This window comes from Bos mutus, chromosome 16 (genome assembly GCF_027580195.1).
Source record: "Bos mutus isolate GX-2022 chromosome 16, NWIPB_WYAK_1.1, whole genome shotgun sequence".
Lineage (NCBI taxonomy): Eukaryota > Metazoa > Chordata > Mammalia > Artiodactyla > Bovidae > Bos > Bos mutus.
This window is the reverse complement of record NC_091632.1, coordinates 15437778-15459267: the sequence shown is the minus strand read 5'-3', so window position 1 is coordinate 15459267 and position 21490 is coordinate 15437778. Positions and strand designations below refer to the sequence as shown.

Genomic DNA, 21490 nt, shown 5'->3' with positions numbered 1-21490 from the left:
GAAGATGGCCAAGCAGCCGAGCTCTGATTTGGTTCAAGTCCAGATGGTGAAAGTTCAAGAGAACCACCAGCGGAGCTTGACAGTTTCCTCCACGCAGATGACCAGCATCATCTCTGAGGACCTAGGATGTGAAAGGCACAACCAGCCCAGAGTGATGCTACCATCTACAGAGCACATTTAAACTCACATCCCTTAAAGGATACATGCCCAGGATGACAGCTTCAAGGCATTTGATAGGCAGGGACTCCCGAGTCATTTCTTTCGCTGTTTCCATTAACCTGTAGGGTAGAGCACAAGGAAGGATCTCAGGTTCCTTTAATTATGCAGTTGGTCTGTGTGTCAGCCCACAAGTCTCCACGCTAGGCCCAGCATGCAGGAATACGGAGGGAAAGGGGAGAAGTGGCCTTGCTGCTAAGTAGCTTCAGTCATGTCCGACTCTGTGCGACCCCAGAGACAGCAGCCCACCAGGCTTCCCCGTCCCTGGGATTCTCCAGGCAAGAACACTGGAGTGGGTTGCCATTTCCTTCTCCAATGCATGAAAGTGAAAAGTGAAAGTGAAGTCGCTCAGTCTTGTCCGACTCTTAGCGACCCCATGGACTGCAGCCTACCAGGCTCCTCTGTCCATGGATTTTCCAGCCAAGAGTACTGGAGTAGGGTGCCATTGCCTTCTCCAAAGTGGCCTTGCACGAGGCTGGAAAAGTACTTGGCAGAACTAAAATTCCTAAATTCTCCACTCCTCTCTCCAAGAGGTAGTTTTGGGAGGTTGTGTGCATGCATGCTAAGTCACTTCAGTCATGTCCGACTCTTTGTGATCCCAAGGACTGTAACCCACCAGGCTCTTCTCTCTGTCCATGGGGATTCTCCAGGCAAGAATACTGGAGTGGGTTGTCATACCCTCTTTCAGGGGATCTTGCCAAACCAGGGATTGAACCCGGGTCTCCTGCATTGGTAGGCGGGTTCTTTACCACCAGCGCCACCTGGGAAACCCTTTGTGAGGTTAGTGCCCCTAATCCACAGTACCCTCCCACTAACCCAGGACAAGGGATGTTACAAGGGAGCAAGTAAAAAAGGCCACATAAAACAAATTTCATATGCCTCCCCCATCCCTGAGTTAGTCTCCACCACTGAGCTTGGCTGTCCAGAGTGGCTGACACCTCAGTCTCACCTCCACCCTGGTCCTGGGGCAGCCCCACCCTCACCCCTTATGGACCAGAATGTTTGAGCACTGGGATCAAGGACCAAGAGTGGGAGAGAAAGATGACAGCTCTTAGACAGAAGCACAGTCTCCTGGTCCATAGACCATGCACCACTTACCCACTCAGCGGTCTCATCTTCCTAATTTCAAAGAACTGGGTCCCTGTATGATTGTATCTGTGTGAAGTATGTAAAGGGAAAGTGACAGAAAACTCCAAAGGTCCCAGTAATCCAACAGAGGAAGCTATGTTTGATGTCTCGAAGGGATGAGGGAGTCAGGGCTTTCTAGGTGTCCAGCAGCCAGAATATCACCAACAGCATCTTCCTCCTCACTGACCTGCCCTGGAGGCCCCAAAGCACCCTGGAACTTCAGACTAGCTCTTTTCAATATTCTCTGTGTTTTGTTGACTACATGTCTTAATTCACCTACTAAACTACAATCTCTTTGAGAGTTGGGACTGTTTCTCTACCATCTTTGTATCACCCTAAAGCATGGCACAAGTCCAACATATTCCAGTTAGCAAAACGTATTAAATATGAGGGATAAGTGAATGGCTGGGTGGACGGATGGATGCATAAGTGGGTGGATGCAAGGAAGGCAAGAAGAATGGGGTTGACAGAAGAGTGGTTAGGTGGGACTTGCCTGGATATTCTTAGATCCAACATGCCACAACCAAAGATCCTGTGGCCAAAACTAAGAACAGGCACAGACAAATAAATCATAAAATAAATACTAAAAACCAGAAGACAGGATAGGTGGATGGATGAATGAAAGGTTGGCTGGCTGGCTGCAGACAGAAGGGTAGGTTGATGGCTGGATGGCTGGATGGATGGAAGGGTGAGGCATGGAGGCCAGGTAGATGGCAGCAGAGTTTCTCAAGAGCAAACTGACTGCAGCAGGGTTTTCTGGGGAGACATCTCTTCCATGTCCCGTCTGACTGACACTGGCATGGATTATTAAATCTGAGGAGACTGACACCATTACCCCACAGGGGTTTAGCTGGTTGCCCACAAGGTTTCAGAGATCTGCAAGCCCACATGAGCTCATTTGGAAGGGGACCAGAGATTCTCTCATAGCAGGCTCTCTTGATACTGGATCTTGATTTTTTCTGAACCTAAAGAAAAGTTAATTTCTGTTTCTCTTTTTTGCCTCCAACAAAATCCTACAGAAAAAAGTACGTATTGGGAAGGTGCCAATGAAGCCTGAACCCGTAGCCCAGGAGCGGAGTATGAGGTTAGATGCGTGCCCCTACAATGGTACAGGCAGCTGCAGAGGGAGGCAATGATCACCTCAAGGCATTGCACACCCTCCCAAGAAGGGCTGGGATTCCTGTCTTGGCAAAGACGTGCTTGGCCCCTAGGACAAGAGCGTGTTTAACAACCTCCTGGAGAGTCTGTGATAAGCAGGTTCTGGGCTCCACCTCTGGCGATTCTGATTTCAGGCCATGGTCTTGGCCCCGGATGTTATTCAGTCACCCCATCTGGGACTGATGGGGGGTAGGGGGAGGCAGGTGATGGTTTTAAGAGGCTCAACTGTTGGGAAATTACCAGCATGAGCCATAAGAATAACCCGTAACAATAAAGGCCCCCTCAGCTTTTAAAAATATAATACACAAAACCCTGGAGGTAACAAGAAGATAAAGGGCTCCACAGTCTCGTTGTGAAATGGTTTTTCACTTTACCAAAGATTTCGTTCAAACAGTCCTGGTATATTTAAAGTGTTAGTCGCTTAGCCGTGTCCAACTCTTTGCAACCCCATGGACTGTAACCAGCCAGACTCCTCTGTCCATGGAATTCTCCAGGCAACAATACTGGAGCGGGTTGCTGTTCCCTTCTCCAGGGGATCTTCCAACCCAGGGATCAACCCGGGTCTCCTGCATTGCGGGCAGATTCTTTACCTTCTGGGCTTCCCTGGTGGTTCAGACAATAAAGAATCTGCCTGCAATGCGGGAGACCAGAGTTTGATCCCAGGGTCAGGAAGATCCCCTGGAGAAGAGAACAGCAACCCACTCCAGTATTCTGGCCTGGAGAATCCCATGGACTATAAAGTTCATGGGGTCGCAAAGAGTTGGACATGACTGAGCGACTTTCACTTTTTCACTTTCTTTACCTTTTTTTAGCCACCAGGGAAGAATGTAAAAGTAGAATGCAACAGGCAAAAGTTCTATTTATATGCCCAGATTTCTCTCCGTGCTTATATCTAATTTATACATCTAGTGCATAGAGTGAGACAAATCTATAATAAAAAAATAATTAAGAAAAAATTACCTGACCATCCTTTCTCAGTCCCTTACAGTTATCAGCCCTGAAAGTGGGCTGGGGAGGAGAACCTCCAAAAAACGGCTTCCTTCAGAGAGAGACCTCACCCTCACCCTCAGAAGGCTGCACCCCACACAACAGAGCTCAGGACTAGAGACTTCACTTCCCAGAATCCTGTGCAAGGCCAGCACTCCTGTTGGCCAAGGCTGTGAGGCTGACAGAAGGGAAGGCAGGATTCACCCTTTTGCATCCCCAGCTGAGACCCTGCACAGTCAGGGCTGGCCCCAAGCGGTCCCCAGGCCCTAGCACCAGTCCTTGAGTCCAGGACAAAGCACTAGGAAGGCCCGTGGAACTGCAAAATAAAAGGCTTGTCAGAGGGTAGAACAGGGAGGACACTCCAACGGCAAGGTGACCCGGAACCTGATCCCGGCAGCACGGGGCATGTTTTCGCTTCTCTGGCCCTCTCTGCAGTCACTGATCCAGGTCAGCGACCATCACAACGGGTCAGTGAAGAGAAAAATGAAAAAGCAGATCCTTCAGGACTGAGAGTGTGCTGCAGGGTTTATGGGAGAAAGAGCAGTTATATGTCAAGCACATGCAAACGGGCCCCCAAAATGCATTTCTCCCCAGGCTTATCCTCTTTAATCTCCAGCCAGATGATCCTTGTGAAGACCCTCTCCTAAGTAGAAGGGACCTGCTTAGTGGCTCAGTCGTGTCTGACTCTTTGTGACCCCAAGGACTGTGGCCCACCATGCTCCTCTGTTCATGGGATTTCCCAGGCAAGAATACTGGAGTGGGTTGCCATTTCCTCCTCCGGGGGACCTTCCCAACTCAGGGATCAAATCCAAGTGTCCTGTGTCTCCTGCATTGCAGGCAGATTCTTTACCTGTCAGGGAAGCCCCAAGTAGAAGTGGGGTGGGCAATTCTAAGTTCTAATTTCCATCACCTTCTGGAATGTTCTGTGAGGAGTCAGTCACATCCAGGAAAGCTCAGCTCTTGGGGCTCCAGGTGGACTCTGACAAGAGTTTATGCTTTTGGGCCAAAGGGAGCTCCCCACGCGAGTTCCCAATTCGGTGATCAGCACTGAATCAGACGGCCATCCCTGGGCTTGGGCTGTCAGCCTGAGCCTTGGAGGCTGGTGCTATCTTCTAATCCCTAATATTACTTTAGGATTCTACTGGGAAAATACCACGCAGGGAGGTCACAGTCTGTAAAGGAACTGAGAGGGGTCACCCAACCAAGGGGCCGTTCTCATCTGCTAGCGCCCTTCCCTTCAGGGCAAACACATAAGTCCACAGGACAGCTTCTTGCCCGTAGCAGAGAGGGGAGGCCTCTTGCGGGGCAGGCGGGACATGTGTGCAGTGCCCCGTGAAATCCTCTCTGCTAAGCTCTCTGTCTTTAGGGAGGAAGGACAGAGGTGAGCCGAGGCCTGACCTCATGGACCATGTGCTGGGGGCCAGGATGGCGGCAGGGAGCCCAACGCTGGCTGAGCCAAGATGCTCCCTGACTCACTCAGGCAGACAGCCCCTCCCTCTCACTGACATCGCTCTCAGCCCGGCTCCCGTCTGACCCCTATCCCGGATAAAGCACCAGCCGCGGCAAGGGGACCATCTGACCCGCCCCCTTGGTTCTTATACCGTAGCTCACGCAGGTGCTCAGAACTGATCTAATCCTGACTGCAGACACTCCTTAGATCAGAGGAGAAAAGAGAGCCACGGCTGGCTGGTCTGCACCCAGCTGGGAACTACAAGGCAACTTGGCTCTTCTTCAAACTCACGCGAAGTGGAGGGGACCCCAGCCCAGAGCCACACTCACTCATGCAGAGCAAGAGTACCAGGTGCGAAAGGCAGCACCGGATGGGCTTCTTGCTGATGATGCGTGGTCAGCATCAGGCCAAAAAGAGAGAGGAAAGAAAAGGAAGCAGAAGACTAGAGGGAAGAGAGAAAAGGAAGCTGGCATAGGAAGAAAGATGGAAGGAGCCAAGGATGACTGAGAGGGAGGAGGGAGAGAGAAGGAGGAGCAGTGCCCGCCCCTGGCCGCCCCTTGCCGGCTGCCCCACACCCTGCTTAAAGGGAGAGGGTCTGAGCTTAAAGGGAGAGGGTCTGAGCTTAAAGGGAGAGGGTCTGAGCATCACAGCGATGGCCCTCCAGTGTCACCCCTAGGCTCTCACATCACGGCGTCCCTCCGTCCCTGGCCTCATCAACCTCACACCGCATTTGCTGACCATCTGCGGACAGACAGGTCATCAGACTAATCACCATGCCCATCCCCTTGGCTGGGTCGTCTCCTCTGACCCCGGTCGGAAGGATACTGTAGTGTCTTCATGTAGTTCTGGATCGCCTGGAGCCAGTCTGGGATCGTCATTGACAGCCTGTAGTTTGGAACCTGGGGTATTGAAGGCTGCAGAGAAATAGACAGAGATGGTCGTATCAAGGAGATGCTGTGGAGCCCAGTGCCTCAGGGTGGACCAAGGGTCAGGACCACTGCAGAGCTGCTCCCAAGCTCAGCTGGCCACCCTGCCCCCGGCACCCATTCAACTGGTGCCTCCAGGATAAGGTCTCCCCAGACCAGTCAGTCCCCTGCCGACGTCCTCTGTGTTCCCTTGGCACACAGCCTGCCCTGGGTCGTCGCAAGGGCTCCCTACGGCTCTCTGCGTGTTGCGTGAACACGGCCCGTCTCCCTGCGGGAGCCTCCGCTCTTCTTGAGGCCAAGGGCTATGCCCTGTAGTGTCCCACCCTCCCCTCCCAGGCTGGAATGTTTCAAGGTGCTCCATTAATCCTCACACTTCGACTGCACGACGACACTTTTCTGCGTGGCTGGGGTAACCTGTGTTCTTCGCCAGGGCACCTCTGAATATAAGATGATGGTGCCCCAAAGGGAGGCAACATGGCTCTGCACCTAGCGTTTCTCCTCCACACCACCCCCTGCACTGCCTGTGGCACCCCTTCCCTGAATCTAGCCCCGAGCGGATTCGTAAGGATGCCCCTCTTGTCTCGACTCTTCCCAGGGATGGGCATCCCTTCCAACTCAGGAGCCGTCTTACCTTTTGACCCCTCCTGGCGGCCAGTCTCCCCTGCACTTCCTAATCTGCCTCTAGGTCAACACTGAGTGTCTGAAGGTCTTACCCTCCGCTGGGAAGAGAAGGGAGCAAAAGCACCCAGGACAGGCAAGTGGGAGGTAAGTGCCTCTTCTTAGGAACTTAGAGCTGAGACGGCGCTCAGCTCTGAGCCACCCTGCCAACCAGGCCAAGAGTGAAAATAAGCAAGTGCTTCTAATCCAGTCACTCCTGGGAAGAAAGGGGGCAGTTTCTCCTTTACTTTCCTTCTAACCTTGGCCTCTGGTGGGGAGACGCAGGGACAGGGCCTGCCAGCCCATGCGGGCTGGCAGCTCCGGCAGGAGGGAGAGGAGGCCTGCGTCGCTTAGGGAGGAGCAGAAGGGGCCACGGGTCAGATTAGTTCCACTCTCGAAGAAAACAGGTAAAGGGAGACCCTGGGGACGGAGTGCTTAGCTGATAGAGGGGAAGCCACTGGTGAAATAGAGGGGAAGCCACTGGTGAAGAGACTTGGGGGCAGAGCTGGACAGCCTGTGGGCACCAAAGCCAGACACGGCCCACGAAGGTCCCTGGTTCTGCCCCCAGCTCTGCAGGCTCAGGCCCTACATCCAAGCTGGAGGGCGCAGGGCCTCTGGGCCTGAAGCAGGAGGTTCTTCGAACTTCTACACCTTCCATTGCTTTTATTTAAAACAGAATTAGCCACACATCCTATTTCACAGCCAAGGTGCAGTGTGTGTGTGTGTGTGTGTGAGAGAGAGAGAGAGAGAAAAAGAAAATGTGAGACTGGGAGTGCACACGCTCACACAGCTGTTCTGCAAACATTTTGCTTACAACATATCAACTCAAATCACATTCCTGTCATGGAGAGTCATTTTTGGGAGCAAAATGTTCCCATCTGAACATTTGTTTACATGGTCCTCCCCACAACCCCCTGGGGGTCAAAATACGAAGCGTGTCCTTGTGTTTCTGCCCTAGCAAACACGGGGAAGCTTGTCCCTGGTTTTTTTTTTTTTTTTTTTTTGCAGTAACATCCACAGATCTACCCACACCCGGAATTCTGTGTAAGAAGGTGCCAGAGCTTTCATATAAAAGTGAGGAAGCAGGGGAGACGCGGACAACCATTTCTGTTGCGCCTCCTGTGTTTTGAGCTCTGGGCCAGGTACAAAGCGGGAGGTGGGACAGGCACCAAAAGGGCAGTGGCACAGTTCATGAAGCCATGGGCAGAAAGCGGGGTTGGTACCTAGTTAGTAGAAAAGCTGGCAAGCACGGGAAAACGCCCCACAGAGTCACCGGCCACCTGAGGGATCCCCAGAGGGACGTCCCTTGCCCAAAGCCCTGAGGAAGCCAGAGCCACTTGGTTCTGAGTCAGCTTTTGGGGCTGACCACCAAGTGATTTCAATGCCCCCAAGCCTGATGGAGCCCGCAAGGGCCGGATGCCGGGGGTGGGAGTCAGGGGGCAGCTGGTCCTCAGAATAGCAAGCCCAGTGGCGCCCAAGGGCTTTTCAAAACAGCTGCCCGCTTACCTCAGCCCCAGCTGAGAGCGAGTGCAGGAGCCTCGGCCACATTCCCCAAACCCCAGCTGGGGACTGCCGAGGGGATGAGGTCATCTGGCTGCAGCCCACCCTGCCGTCTGGGACAGCTGGCGGGGGGTTCAGGCTGGGTCAGCCTCCGGCCGCCCATGCCCCCACAGGCCAACGGACGGCAAACCAGGCAGGCTCCTTGCAGGGTAATTATGAGTCCCTGCTTTCTCACCTAACTGCTGTGGACCCTGGGCAAGCTGCCCCCACCGCTAAGCCTCCAGGTCCCTCTTGATAAAATAAGAAAGAATACCATCTACTTCAGACCTTCCAGGCTGGCGGTGAGGATTATATGACCTAATGTAAAAAGCAGGCAACTTGGGGCTCGGCGCATGGGGCTCTTTAAGTGTTAGCTGTGCTAATCATTATTCATCAACGGTGTGTTTTCAGGGGTCTGGACGGGGGGTGAGGAGTCTGAATGGTGTCCACTTTTCAGGAACTGGAAAACAGAATCAGCAGAGTTTGAGCCCCTGGAGGCTCAACTCAGGAGCATCACAGAGATGCCTTCTCAGCGTGAAGTAAGAGAATGAAAACGTCCATGTCCCCCTGTGGATACGTGGGGGCCATGCATTACTGTCTGTAATTCATGAAGAGTTCACACTTCGAAGAAGTTAATATAACTCTCTGGGCTTTCATGAAGAGAAAATGGCCCCAGGGACTTCCCTGGGGGTCCAATGGCTAAGACTCTGTGCCCCCAAGGCAGGGGGCCTGGGTTCCATCCCTGGTCAGGGAACTAGACATCACATGCCACAGTTAAAGAGCCAGCAAGCCCCAACAAAAGACTGAAGATCCCAAGTGCCACAGTTAAGGCCTGGTGCAGCCTAAATAAATACGTGAATATTTTTAAAAAGAAAGAGATTCTGTAAAACAATTATCCTTCAATAAAAAAATAAATTAAAAAAAATAGTCTCTTTAAAGTATATGGTCAGGAAGATAATATAGGTAAGCTTACAATAAAAACAGGCACATTTGTATTTGCAAAAAAAGAAAATGGCCCAGATGGACACCCAAGTGTCCATCAACAGATAATGGGTGAACACAATGCACTACACAGGCCACGCATTCCTATGCAGCCTTAAAAGGAAGGGACATTCTGACACTTGCTATATAAGCCAGAACTTCAAAGACATGATGCTAAATGGAATAATCCAGTCACGAAAGGACAAACACCGAATGATCTCTCTTATATGAGGTTACTATGGCTGTCGAATTCATAGAGCCAAGGAGTAATAGAAGTGTGGTTGCCAGGGGCTGAGGGAGGGAAAAATAAGAACTCAGTGTTTAATGGGTACAGAGTTTTAGCCGAGGAAGAAGAAAAACTTCTGTAGACGGAAGGTGGTAGCGGTTGTACAACAATGTGAACCTACTTACAGTGTGAATTACATGAGTTAATATCCTTCATTCGTGAAGTTAATTGTAAGTACATGTGAACTTACATGTAACTAATGTAAGTAATTCATGTACTTAATTGTAAGTATAATGTGAACTGTACACTTAAAATGGTAAATAATATGTTCCCACAATTTTTTAAATGACCATGAAAAGACAGTTCACAAAGAAATGCAAATAGTGAATAAATATTTTTTAAATGTTCCAGTGCACAATTTAAGAATGAAAAATTAAAGCCACTGCAGAATATCATTTTTTGCCTCTCCAATAAAGAGAGATATCTTGACGTGTGGATACCCAGTCCTGGTAGGATGCTCTCCTGTGGCATGATGGGAAAATTAACTGGTACAGCCTTTTCATGAAAAGCCCGGGGAACACTCCTTTTTCTTCTCATCCTTGACTGGGGTCCTGAGAGTCTCTCCTGTTATTTTCCTGCCCCGATTCACCTGAGACGTCAACCTAGATTTATCAAGTCCCTCCTGCCAACTGCATCCAACTTTCTCAAGCCACATCCCAGCTGAAGAAGGCTGAATCTAGAGGGCACAAATCTAAACCACGCCCTCTAAGAGCTCCTACCACCGTAGGCACTGTGCCTATGGTCAGGGGGTGGGGGAAGTGGGTGGACAGGAAGACTGTTGTTCAAGAAGAAAAAGGAAACAAACCACAGGCCAGCTTTTGTGGACAGGCTCTCTTTCACTCCATCCTTGCCAAACGCAATGACCTGTCAGAAGCATCCAAGGAGCAAGGATGTGGACAGACACCAGTGTGTGTCATCCCCATACATCACCATGTGGCGAGAAGGAGGAGCCAGGAAAGGAGCCAGGAGGCAGCGAGAGCCCCGGGCACCACGAGTCTTTGACAAGAAAGTACAGAGAGAAAGCACAGCCTTTTGCCATCCCTGCCCTGGCAATGTACCATACACTGTGCAGGTTCCAGGCAGAAGAATCTTCTCTGGCAAGCTGGAGGGGAGCACGGAATATCACTCTTGAGCCCGGGCTGGGCCCCAGAAATCTGCTGATGGTAACCTGGTATGAAGGTCAGGGGTCACATCCTCAGGCTGAGCAGGAAGTGGGGACTGATGGTTTGGAACGCAGGACAGGGGACAAAGTGAGCTGCCCATGTGTGCCAGCAGGCGACAGGAGGAGCCCTGACTGCAGCAAAGCCTGGCTCCACAGCCCTCACCCTTCTTCACTCAGGCCAAGCGGAGTCCACTAAATGTGAATTATGTCACAATTTGGGATCAACGTGAGGATGAGTTACAAAAACGTGGCGTCTGCAAGAAACGGCTTGATGTTTCCCACTGAATCCATCTGCTTGTCTGCCCCAGGAGAGTTGGGCTCCAGGCAGTCAAGAAGCAGGAGGCGCTGACTCCTAGTTGGCTCAGCTGATTTTTTCTGAGCCAGCCATCTTCTCTGCTTCTCCTTCCCAACCTTGATTATCAGCCAACTAACTCGTGCTGCTTTCTTGCACTATCCCTAAAAAACCCTGGCTTTCACCTAGTCAGCTGGAACTTCAGAGCCAGTAACCAGTAGGGCAGAGGCCCGCAGTCACACATTTAGAAGGAGGATCGCAGAGCAGGAGACACCTGTCCCCCCTTCCCCAGTGGGGGCACCTGGATCTCTGGACAGAACTTACTAACAGAATGCCTGTGGTCAAAGGAAGTGTCATTCAGTCCTCCTTTTAGGTCTTTGACACTTTACCCTGCTCACTTCTTTTCTTAATCCATATTCCATATTCAATTGTCAAAAAAAAAAAAAAAGGTTTGTTGTTTAGTCACTAAGTCATGTCTGACTCTTTTACAACCCCATGGACTGTAGCCTGCCAGGCTCCTCAAGGGATTTCCCAGGCAAGAATACTAGAGAATGTTGCCACTTCCTTCCCTAGAGGATCTTCCCAACTCAGGGATTGAACCCACAGCTCCTGCATTGGCAGGTGGGTTATTTACTGCTGAGCCAACTGGGAAGCCCACCAAAAGGTTAATCTCCCTGAAACTCTCCAACTTTTCTACCACCACTTCCCCCTACCCCCTGCTTCTGTACAAATTCCTCAGCAAGACATTGATTTGATTAAAAGAGAAAAGGACTTGGCCCCAGAGGAGAAACTCTGCTGAGCGGAGTGCAGGTATAGCCTTCGAATCAGAAGTTCCTGGAAGCGGGAGTTTTCGAAGCTATTCCCTCAGCTCAGTGCTCTGTGGTGACCTAAATGGGAAGGAAATCTGAAAAGGGGATATATGTATACATGTAGCTGATTTACAACACAACATTGTCAAGAAACTATATGCCAATACAAATTTTTAAAAAAGAAAAAGCTGTTTCCATCCCAGGGCCTGTGCAGAGTCAGAGTTTGGGGGAGGTCAGAACCAGGAGAGAGGGGATGCTACAGCGGGGCTGAGGATGGAGAAGCAAGCATCATGATACAACGTAGGAGAGAAAAGTGAAGTTCTTTATTTAGATTCAAAAAGCCGATGCCCACGTTCAGGCTGGGGTTGTCCTGGCTTGGCAGAAGCCCTCATATGACCTTAGTATTACTGTGAAAGTACAATATGATATGGCCACTATATTAAAACAAAAAGAAAAGAAAAGAAAGAACAGTCTTTTTTAAGAACCCAGAATTCAGCCTCAATAATGGAAGTATCAAAGTACAGGTCTCCGGAAGTAGTGGTGTATGTTCTAAGCTGCTCAGACAACATTCAGCATATTGTGTTTCATATTGTGCTTGCTTTCCGGGACTGACTGATGACAAAGTAGCAACTGTCCTAGAAAGAGGACAAGGAAAGTGAGTTGATCTGGGAACTATGATACATAAAAAAGAAAAGATGAAAGGAACTACCTGTGGACAAAGACGATTAAAGGAAGATGCAGAATAGTCCAGTGTCCCTCTGGTATCGCACACATCACCGGAAACCTGAAGATTAACGGGTCATAACCCCATAGGATTTGAGACTTGGAAAGAACTTTACACCCTACCTGATCTACTCCCATTTTACAGATGAGAAAAGGAAGGTGGGAGGTTTTTAAATGAGTGATCTAGGTCACGAAGCTAGAGGTAGCACAACCAGGACTAGGATTCAGTAGCTTGATTTTTGACTCCAAGTCCTTCCCTCACTCCAAGAGAACCATCTCATAACATTCAAGGGAGCTGTGAGTAGCATAGGAAGGCCATGTGTGCTCCCCTTTGCTTCTTGACCAGAAGAACTGTTGATGACACGTAACTGGGGAGGAAGGGTGGGGACGGACTTCTGTTCCCAGTTTAAGAGTTCCCTAGTAAGCAAAATCTGGCCAGGCCTGGAAGCTGCTCTGTGAGGTAGCGAGCCCTCCAATCCCAGGAAGTCTTCAAAAAAAGGGAGGGTTTTTGCTGAGAGGCAGGGATTAATCTCTACCAACGCTGACATTCTCTGATTCCTATAGAGAAAGGGGGTCCCCACCCACAATGTCAGGAGAAGGATGAAGTCACAGTTAGAAGCAGGGTGGGTGCTGAGGGTGCTAAATGAGAAAGGCTCACTTAAGTAAGGACCAACTCTGAAGTCAGAACTGTACTTCGGTACCAGAGTTGTTTTCAGGTTCTGAGTCCTCCAGAAGGACTCAGCAAGGGTAATTACAGCTGACACGAAAGCAGGCAAGATTCTCTTTGAGCAAAATGAAAGATCTCCTTGACCAGCAGGGTAATAAAACACTGTAACCAACTGCCACAGGAAGCTGAGAGGCTCTGCCACTTTCCCCAAGGGCACACACAGCTTTCTGGCCTGCAGGCTCAGAGGCTCAAGTAACCAGATGCTCCAGGTTGGGGACTCGACCAGATGGCTTTCCAGGTCTCGGGTCTGGCATTCCTAGACCTGCCCAGGAATCTTCTCAGCCATACCAGAGTCCCCAGGGTGCACGGGAAACCATCTGCCATGCTACATCCCCCAGGCTCTGCGTCATTCCTCCTTGAGTTTGCATTCTGATGTTTCACATAGAGACCCCTGCACATGTCCCTCCATTTTATTAACATTATCCTTGGCCACCAAATTCAACTGGCTCACTGGCTTCTCTCCAAGGTAGAAACAGTTTCATTCCTAAGTCTCTTTCTCTATCCTGTGAGATTCATTCATCATGGGTACTGGAAAGTCCCTTTTAAGTCATGGTTAAAACACTTTTTTCTTTTTTCTCAGAGCCCAGATAAGCTGGGAAAAGAGAGGGTTGACTCTTTTGCAAGTTTCAGAGGTGAAAGTCATTGTCATTTAAAAAAAAAATTGGCAAAAAGTCTAGGAATGATTCACGATGAGAAGTCTGACTGGTTGGTTGTAAATTCATTCACAGTCTAATACATCATTTTCGAGGGGAACACAGAGGAGGACCAAGAGACTCCAGAGAGGGTGAGAGGGGCGCGATGCCTAGGGAGTCTATGCATTCTTGGCACACTGGTGCTACCTGGTGGCTTCAGTTTTCTCTGAAGGAGGATGTACAGAGGGTAAGTAAATAACAGAATTTGGCTCCAGATTCAAAGAAGCCTTGGCACAAGTCGACCACACAGTCCCAGGACAGTAACCCCTCTTCCTTTTCTCTCGCATTGCTAAGACATCCAAGACAAACATCTCCATTAAGCAAAGGGGGTGGGAGCCGGCGGGAAGAATTAGGCGGGGAAGGGAGTTTGCAGCAGGACCAGGAAAATGGAAACTGCCTCTATTCGCTACGCTACGTACAGGTAAAATGGTCCCATCCCTGCCCAGCCCACCCCTCCTTCGTAGCTACTAACCTTTGCCAAGAAGGTGGCGTTCCTGATGGCGCCCACCATCTCTCCCCCCTTGGGGTGCACTTTGGCCACGTGCAGCCACATGCGCTCCCAGGTGTGGCTGTCGATGGGGAAGCCGCTCTTGTTAACGTGAAACAGCACCCCGCCGTCTTTGTCCTCCTCCTCCGAGCCCCCGCTGGTAGCGAGGCTCACGGGCCGCGCGTGGCTGCTCCGGGATCGGGTGCCTTTGGCGCCTTTGGGGTGGGGGCGGCGGTGAGTGTCGGCCGCGGAGCCGGTCATGGTGGGGCCGGGGCGGGGGACGCGGAGGGCTGCGCAGGGGGCGTGTGCTCGCGGGCGCAGCGCGGGGATCAGCGCCCGGCAGGGGCGGCCTTCTCCATGCCTCTCGCTGCGGCAGGACGCACCAAGGGGGAGCGGCGGCCGGAGCTCTGCTTACGGGCCGTGCCTGAAATCAGTGAGAGACAGCACACACCACGGTAAGTGGACACCCAGAGAGACCACGGAGGGGGCCGTGGCCAAGGCAGTGGGGCTTTGCTGGATCCCCACTTCACTGTCCGCTCCGCACTGCGCGCGGACAGAGCCCACCCCCAGCCAGGGAATTGCACACCAGCTTCCAGCCCTGGAATTACCTAGCAAGGCGACTTGGATATTGCCACAAAGCTTCACACCCACCTAAACCATGAGAGGGAAATACAAGGAGCGTGGAGGTTGCGGAGTGGACGGGGAAGGGAGAAGAAGAAAGACACGCCGCAGGAAGGAACCGGAGGTCCCCGCAAGGCTCCGCACGTTCCTGGGTCGCCAAATGTGCCCGAGAGCTGAGCCAGAACGTGCCGGCACGTGAGCGCCCGGGGCTGCCGCGAGGGCGCAAGCGTTAGCCTCGGCTTGCAAAGACCGCCGCGTTTCTTCCAGGAAGCCCTCCCGAAGCCGGGAGCGCTAGGGGCGGCCCCCGGCCCCCGGCTGCAGGGGCAGTGGCTCCACCCGCCTGCTTCCCCGAGTTCCAGCGCCGGGCACCCCGGGCGGGGCGGGGGACTGGCTGCAGGCGGGGCGCGGGAAAGGGCGCACAGCAGCTCCGGAACCTTACCTCGGGACAGTCTGCCTCATGGCTGCGGAGCCTCTCCGGGCGGCGGGGAAGGCGGGGGCTGCTTCTGGGCCTGGGCCTGGGCTTGGGGGTGCTGCGGCCGTCGTCTCATTCCATGTCCCATTCTCGAATGTTATTCTGTGACAGATAACCGAGTCACCCGGGCAGCCGCCGATGTTCTGACTGCGTCCATTGGCCGCCGCAACAAAGAGGGGCGGGGCCCGAGCGCGGGACTCTCACAACCCGGGGCTCCGCCGCGCTCTGATTGGCTCCGGAGGCTCCTGGGCGGGAGCGAAGAGGAGGAGGGGGCCCCGGGCGGCCGCGCGAAATGCGATTGCCGTCTTGTCCTGGGACCCCCGCGGGGGCGGGAGCGTGGGTCCCTGGGACTTAGGACAGAGTTTCCCCAAGGGTCGTGGTACTGCGGGAGTTGCAACTGTGGGAAGCAGAGGAAAAGTAAAGCCACCCAAGAAGTGACCCTGAGAGTAAAGCCACCCAAGAAGTGACCCCGAGGTAGACGAGGGCTTGTGGTAAGACACATTCCCTGAGGAACACTGGACACACTCACCTGCCGCTACCAAGCGGTGATGGGTGGTTCAGGCAGGGCTGTTCACATGATGGAACAATGCTAATGTGTGTGTATGTATGTATATATATATATATATATATACACACACACACTTTTTTTTAACCCCACATTACGAATTACCCAAAACCCACTAGGTGACAGAGCCATAGATCCTCTGACATTATTGTTGTTCAGTCGCTCAATCGTGTCCGACTCTTTGTGACCCTGTGGACTGCAGCACACCAGGCTTCACTGTCCATCACCAACTCCAGGACTTTGCTCAAATGCATGTCCATCGAGTCGGTGATGCCATCCAACTATCTCATCTTCTGTCGTCCCCTTCTCCTTTTGCCTCAGTCTTTCCCAGGATCAGGATCTTTTCCAACGAGTCGGCTTTTCGCATCAGGTGATCGAAGTATTGGAGCTTCAGCTTCAGCATCTTTCCTTGTGAGACATTAGTCCAGAGAGACAAATAAAGTCCCTTTACACCCAAGATAATATGCGAAGGAGTGGTCATCGAGGTTCACATTGTTGTCACAGCTACTGATTTAGGAGAGGAGGGAGAGATGCTTCAGAGCCAGGGTGAAGTGGAGGCCCTCCCACACTCCCCAGGGAAAGACCTTTGTCTTAAAGACATCTTCTTTTTAAAAAGAAGAGCAAGGTGAGAGGGGAAGAGCACCAGAGTCCTCACCTGAGGGCTAGCCCTAAGGCCAGGTTTATCAGTTGGCTAAGCTGTGTGACCCAGGACAAGCCATTGCCTGTTTTGTGCCTCGGCCTCTATCTGAGAAGAGCAGATCGCTCACTCTCCAAGGTCTGTTCTGGCTCTAAGATTCTGTGATCCTCTGACTTCCTCGCTTATGGAGACTTCAGAACTTGGCTGTAAAGCCTTTCTCTTTAAACTCCAGGCCAGCCTGCCAGCTTTGAGGAGTTAAAGCAGCTGTGACAGCAATGCTAGGTTAACCTCAAATTAAAAATGCAGTCATCTGCAGACATAGAGAATAGACTTATTGCCGGGGCGGGGGAATGGAGAGAGTAGCATGGAAACATATACACTGCTGTATGTAAAATAGATAGGCAGTGGGAATTTACTCTACGACTTGGGGAACTCAAACCTGGGCTCTGTGACAACCTAGAGGGCTGGGATGGGGTGGGAGGTGGGAGGTGGGAGGGAGATTCAAGAGAGAAGGGACATGTATACTTATGGCTGATTCATGTTGACATAAGGCCGAATCCAACACAACACTGTAAAACAATTATCCTTCAATTAAAACAGATAATTTTTTTTTAATGAAGAGGAAAAAGAAGCAATCATCTAAAACCACTGATGACAGATCTGTTTCTGGATGCTACGGGTTAGTCGCTCCTGTGGAACTGGAACTCCGCTTTCAGAGAACGGTGTGCTGAGGGGTGGGTGCTGGAGTGTAGCTCCTGGCTCAGAAGAAAGGTGAGGTAGAGACCTGGATTCCTAACCAGTCCTGCAGCATCACCGACAGAGCCCAGGCCCTGGACTTTATAGATTCCACAGTGAGAGTAACTCAGGTCCAGATAGAGGAAATGGACCTAATAATAACATTCAGGAAATTATCTGAGTAATTCAAGTACAAGCACACCTGGAAAAAATAGGGAATGGAAAGAGAGTTATCCTCTCAATACATAATTGCCTTGGTTTTCATTTCCTGATTAGGAGAAAACATGCCTCAGAGGAATGAGCTGTATTCTCACCTCAAACAGCCTTCCTCCCTTTTCTCACTCTCTTTCAGATCCGTCTCTTTCTCCTCGCTTCCCCTGGGGTTTCAAGTCCAGGAGACTAGGGTTTCAAGATGCAGATCTGTATGCAGAGTAGAGAATATGGCCTCACAAGCCCTCAGGAGAAAAGGGAGCTTCCTAAGCTCAAGTGATCAGACCCGTTAGTGAACATCACAGAGTGTCTGGCAAGTGTCCTTGGCATCAATCTCCAGTGTCCCCACTCAGGCCAAATTCAAACAACTACAAGGTCCATGTCAACCCAGGGCCTGGATCCTGCTTCACCCGGATCAAGATCCTAGGGACCAGAGAGGGTCATCGATCATCTTCCTGGCCTAGGCACCTCAGGACTCCCCCACAGTTGAAGGAAACGCTTTTGTTTTTCATCTCCAGTATTCCTACTATCCATCCTCCATCCCAGGGGATGGGTGCAGTGGGGAGTCAAGTGAAACGGTCTAAGAAGACAGCTATGAGATTTGGTTAATTTTCCAAAGAGGTGGTAAGACAGCTTCTGATGTGAGCTGCGCTGTCCCGCTGAAAGGACTGGAGGTCAGAAGGGCCCTTTTGTTCAGAATCCTTTTGCATCTGAGAACTGTACTCATTGTGTGGACCAGCCGACTCTGTTCTCCATTTCTTTGTGTATTTCGTGTTATATAACACTCAAGTGAACCCAGGCCAGACAGATTATGGGTTTTAGGGGGTTTTTTTTGTTTGTTTGTTTTTAATTTTTTAATTGAAGTATAGTTGATTTACAATGTTGTGTTAGTTTCAGGTGTACAGAAAAGTGATTAAGCTATATATATATATATATTCTTTTATATATAATATACTTTTATTTATAATATATGTATTTTTCAGATTCTTTTGCCATATAGGTTGTTACAAAATACTGAGTATAGTTCCTTATGCTATACAGTAGGTCCTTGTTGGTTATCTCTTTTATATATAGTACTCTGCTGTGTTTAGTCACTCAGTCATGTCTGACTCTTTGCAACACTGTGGACTATAGCCCACCAGCCTCCTCTGTCCATGGAATTTTACAGGTAAGAATATTGGAGTGGGTTGCCATGCCCTCCTCCAGGGGATCTTCCCAACCTAGGGATTGAACCCAGGTCTCCTGCATTGCAGGAGGATTCTTTACTGTCTGAACCATCAAGGAAACCTAAGAATACTGGACTGGGTAGCCTATCCCTGCTCCAGAGGATCTTCCTGACCCAGGAATCAAACCAGGGTCTCCTGCATTGCAGGCGGATTCTTTACTAGCTGAGCTACCAGGGAAGCCCATGTATAGTACCGTATATATGTTAATCCCAAACGGCTAATTTATCGCCTCCTTTCCTCCTTTGGCAGCCAGGGCTCAGGTGGTTAGTAAGAGTGACATAGCCACATATGCACACAGTGGGGCAAGGCCAACTTGACACATGATGACCAGCTGCTCAACCTCTGAGAGCATAGTCCTATTTGTTCACCAGCATAACAACTGGCATAGCAGAGACATGTAGTAGTTTTAATTTATGGTTTGGAACCATAAAAACTGAGTTCAAATGGTATCTTCTTTTCAAGTGCCAGTTGCTAGGGTCTCTAAGATAAATAAGACAAAATCCTAACCTGATGATGATACGTCTAGCTCCACCACCTGTTGATATTTATAGCCTCTTGATGGATGTATGAGATGCATCTTATGAGCCTAATCACACTGGCTAGATGTTGCCTTTTTTCCCTGCCTCCACAGCTCCCTTCACAGCCAGCCAAATCTGTGCAGTTCAGCCATCTGGGACAGACAGTCGCTTGCCCATCAGGTCCCCCTTGGCTGCTGCTGTACAGCCAGGCTGGCTGACCGCGTGTCTGGAGTCTCTGAGCCGTCTACTACTTCTGCATCAGATGAAATGTCACACTGAAGGATGTGGCTTTTAAGCAGCCCTCAATGGGGAATCTAAGGGAATTAATTCCCTCTGGGGAACATTTTGGGGCTTCCCAGATGGTGCTAGTGGTAAAGAACCTGCCTGCCAACGCAGGAGACATAAGAGACACGGTTCGATCCCTTGGTTGGGAAGATTCCCCTGGAGAAGGAAATTGCAACCCACTCCAGTGTTCCTACCTGGAGGATCCCCATGGACAGAGTAGCCTGGCGGGTTGCAGTCCATGGAGTCGCAAAGAGTCGGACACGACTGAAGTGACTGAGCCTGCGGCCTGCACGAGGGACATTTGACTGATAGAAAGAGGAAATGAGAGGGAGCTGGGCAAATACATTATCTTTCCTTCCTGCCTCCTATGGACTGTTCTGAGTCGTGATTTTCTAACACTGTCTGGAGACATCCCATATGGCTGAGCAGACGTACTTCCTAAAGCACCTGCCACGGCTCTTTGCAGAGGGTGGTGAAGCACCTACCTGCAAGAGAACAGACCGTCCTGCACTGCTTCTCTTCCTAGCCCACCTCGTTTCCCTTTTCACTCACTCTTGCTGCCTTCTCAATCAGATTTCATCTCTGCTTTCAGATCCTGTTTTCTAGAGTAACAGAGCTAAGACAACCGGTTTTACAAGTGGTTCTAGAAAGCGAGTCCTCAGGATGGATTTTTGGGTTGTGTCTCCTCGCTGTATGAAGTCAATAGAGTCCTTTGCTGGTGACAAGAGAGATAGCAGTAGCTTTGATATGCAATAGCATCACAGCTTTCACGTATTTAACTGGGTTGAATTGATGGAGAGGGAAACATTGGGAATACAAGTGGCTGTGGCTGTTCAGTCGCTGAGTCATGTCCAACTCTTTGCAGCCCCATGGACTGCAGCACACCAGGCCCCTCTGTCCTTCACTGTCTCCCGGAGATTGCTCAAATGCATGTCCATTGAGTCGGTAATGCTCTCTAACCATCTCATCCTCTGTCACCCTCTTCTCCTATTGCCTTCAATCTTTCCCAGCATCAGGGTCTTTTCCAATGAGTCAGCTCTTGACAGCAGGTGGCCAAAGTATTGGAGCTTCAGCTTCAGCATGAGCCTTTCCAATGAATGTTCATTGTAGATTTCCTTTAGGATGAACCAGTTTGATCACAAGGGTAGCAGAACTGCAAAAATAGACTAAATGCATGGCCTTGATAGGCATCCACGTCAAAGCAGAGCCCTGATAGGGAAAGACTGGGACCCTGAGACCGGGGATAGGGGTGGATGAGTTTCTTGACCCTTCAGATCTCCTGAATGTTCCTGCCCAAAGAAGGCTTCTTCTCAAGACCTGGCCCCGCCACTTACTGCCTCTGCCAAAACCCAGAGTCAGGCTGTCGCACAGCCCACACTTGGAAGAAGTCCTGCTCCAGGGAGAAAGAGCATGCTTGCCACAAATCTTGTGGGACTTGGCTGGTGTGCACTGGCAGGAACTGTAGAAGCATGTGGGAGTGGATCTGGAAGATGTTCTGTTTGCAGGTGGGGGTGAAGCAGGAAGCTCAATTGGAAGAATTTACTAATTTGGGGATATTCACATAGAACTCGAGATTTAATATTTTAGTAAGGATGCTTGGAGCTTGCCCGGAGAGTTTGCTAGGGTGGCTTTTTGAAGCCTGGTCTCAAAAATGGCCTACAGTAAGCAAAGTGGAGAAGCCAGATTTCCATGTGCAGTGTTGAGGAAGGGGTCAGAAGATTCAGGAAGGAGGGACTATTAGAAGAGTTTATCATATACGGCTCAAGAATCCACCACATGACTAGTTCCCTGGGCTGGCCCAGAGGACACACTCCACTAAAGCAATAAAGAGTGTGCTAGTAAGGAAGTCTGTTTTGTTTTGTTTTGTTTTGTTTTTGTGAGCATGACATGACTGACCTTGTAGTTCAAGGTTGATGGTACGGGGGAAGCTGCTGTGGGACTGAGCTCCATGATTTTAGTGGAGATGATAAAAATCACAGAACTGCAAAGCCCTGGTGGGAG

General features: G+C 50.6%; 1 protein-coding gene and 1 long non-coding RNA gene across 2 annotated transcripts in view; one reads left to right on the top strand and one right to left on the bottom strand.

Moving 5' to 3' along the window:
- The window catches only part of VASH2 (vasohibin 2), a 41017-nt gene extending 25564 nt beyond the window's left edge, over positions 1-15453 (bottom strand). Inside the window, exons 1-5 of the mRNA XM_070384766.1 lie at positions 15281-15453; positions 14206-14644; positions 5765-5853; positions 1315-1371; positions 204-278 (exon numbers count right to left, since the gene is read on the bottom strand). Of these exons, the coding sequence (XP_070240867.1) occupies positions 204-278; positions 1315-1371; positions 5765-5853; positions 14206-14481 (497 nt within the window). The 5' untranslated portion in view covers positions 14482-14644; positions 15281-15453. The remainder of the gene's footprint in view (positions 1-203; positions 279-1314; positions 1372-5764; positions 5854-14205; positions 14645-15280) is intronic.
- Positions 15454-15545: 92 nt separating this feature from the next.
- Positions 15546-18351, top strand: LOC138991241 (uncharacterized). Its single transcript, XR_011467212.1, has 3 exons — positions 15546-16248; positions 17116-17194; positions 17603-18351. It is a non-coding gene; the product is annotated as an uncharacterized lncRNA (long non-coding RNA).
- The last annotated feature ends 3139 nt before the right edge of the window (positions 18352-21490 follow it).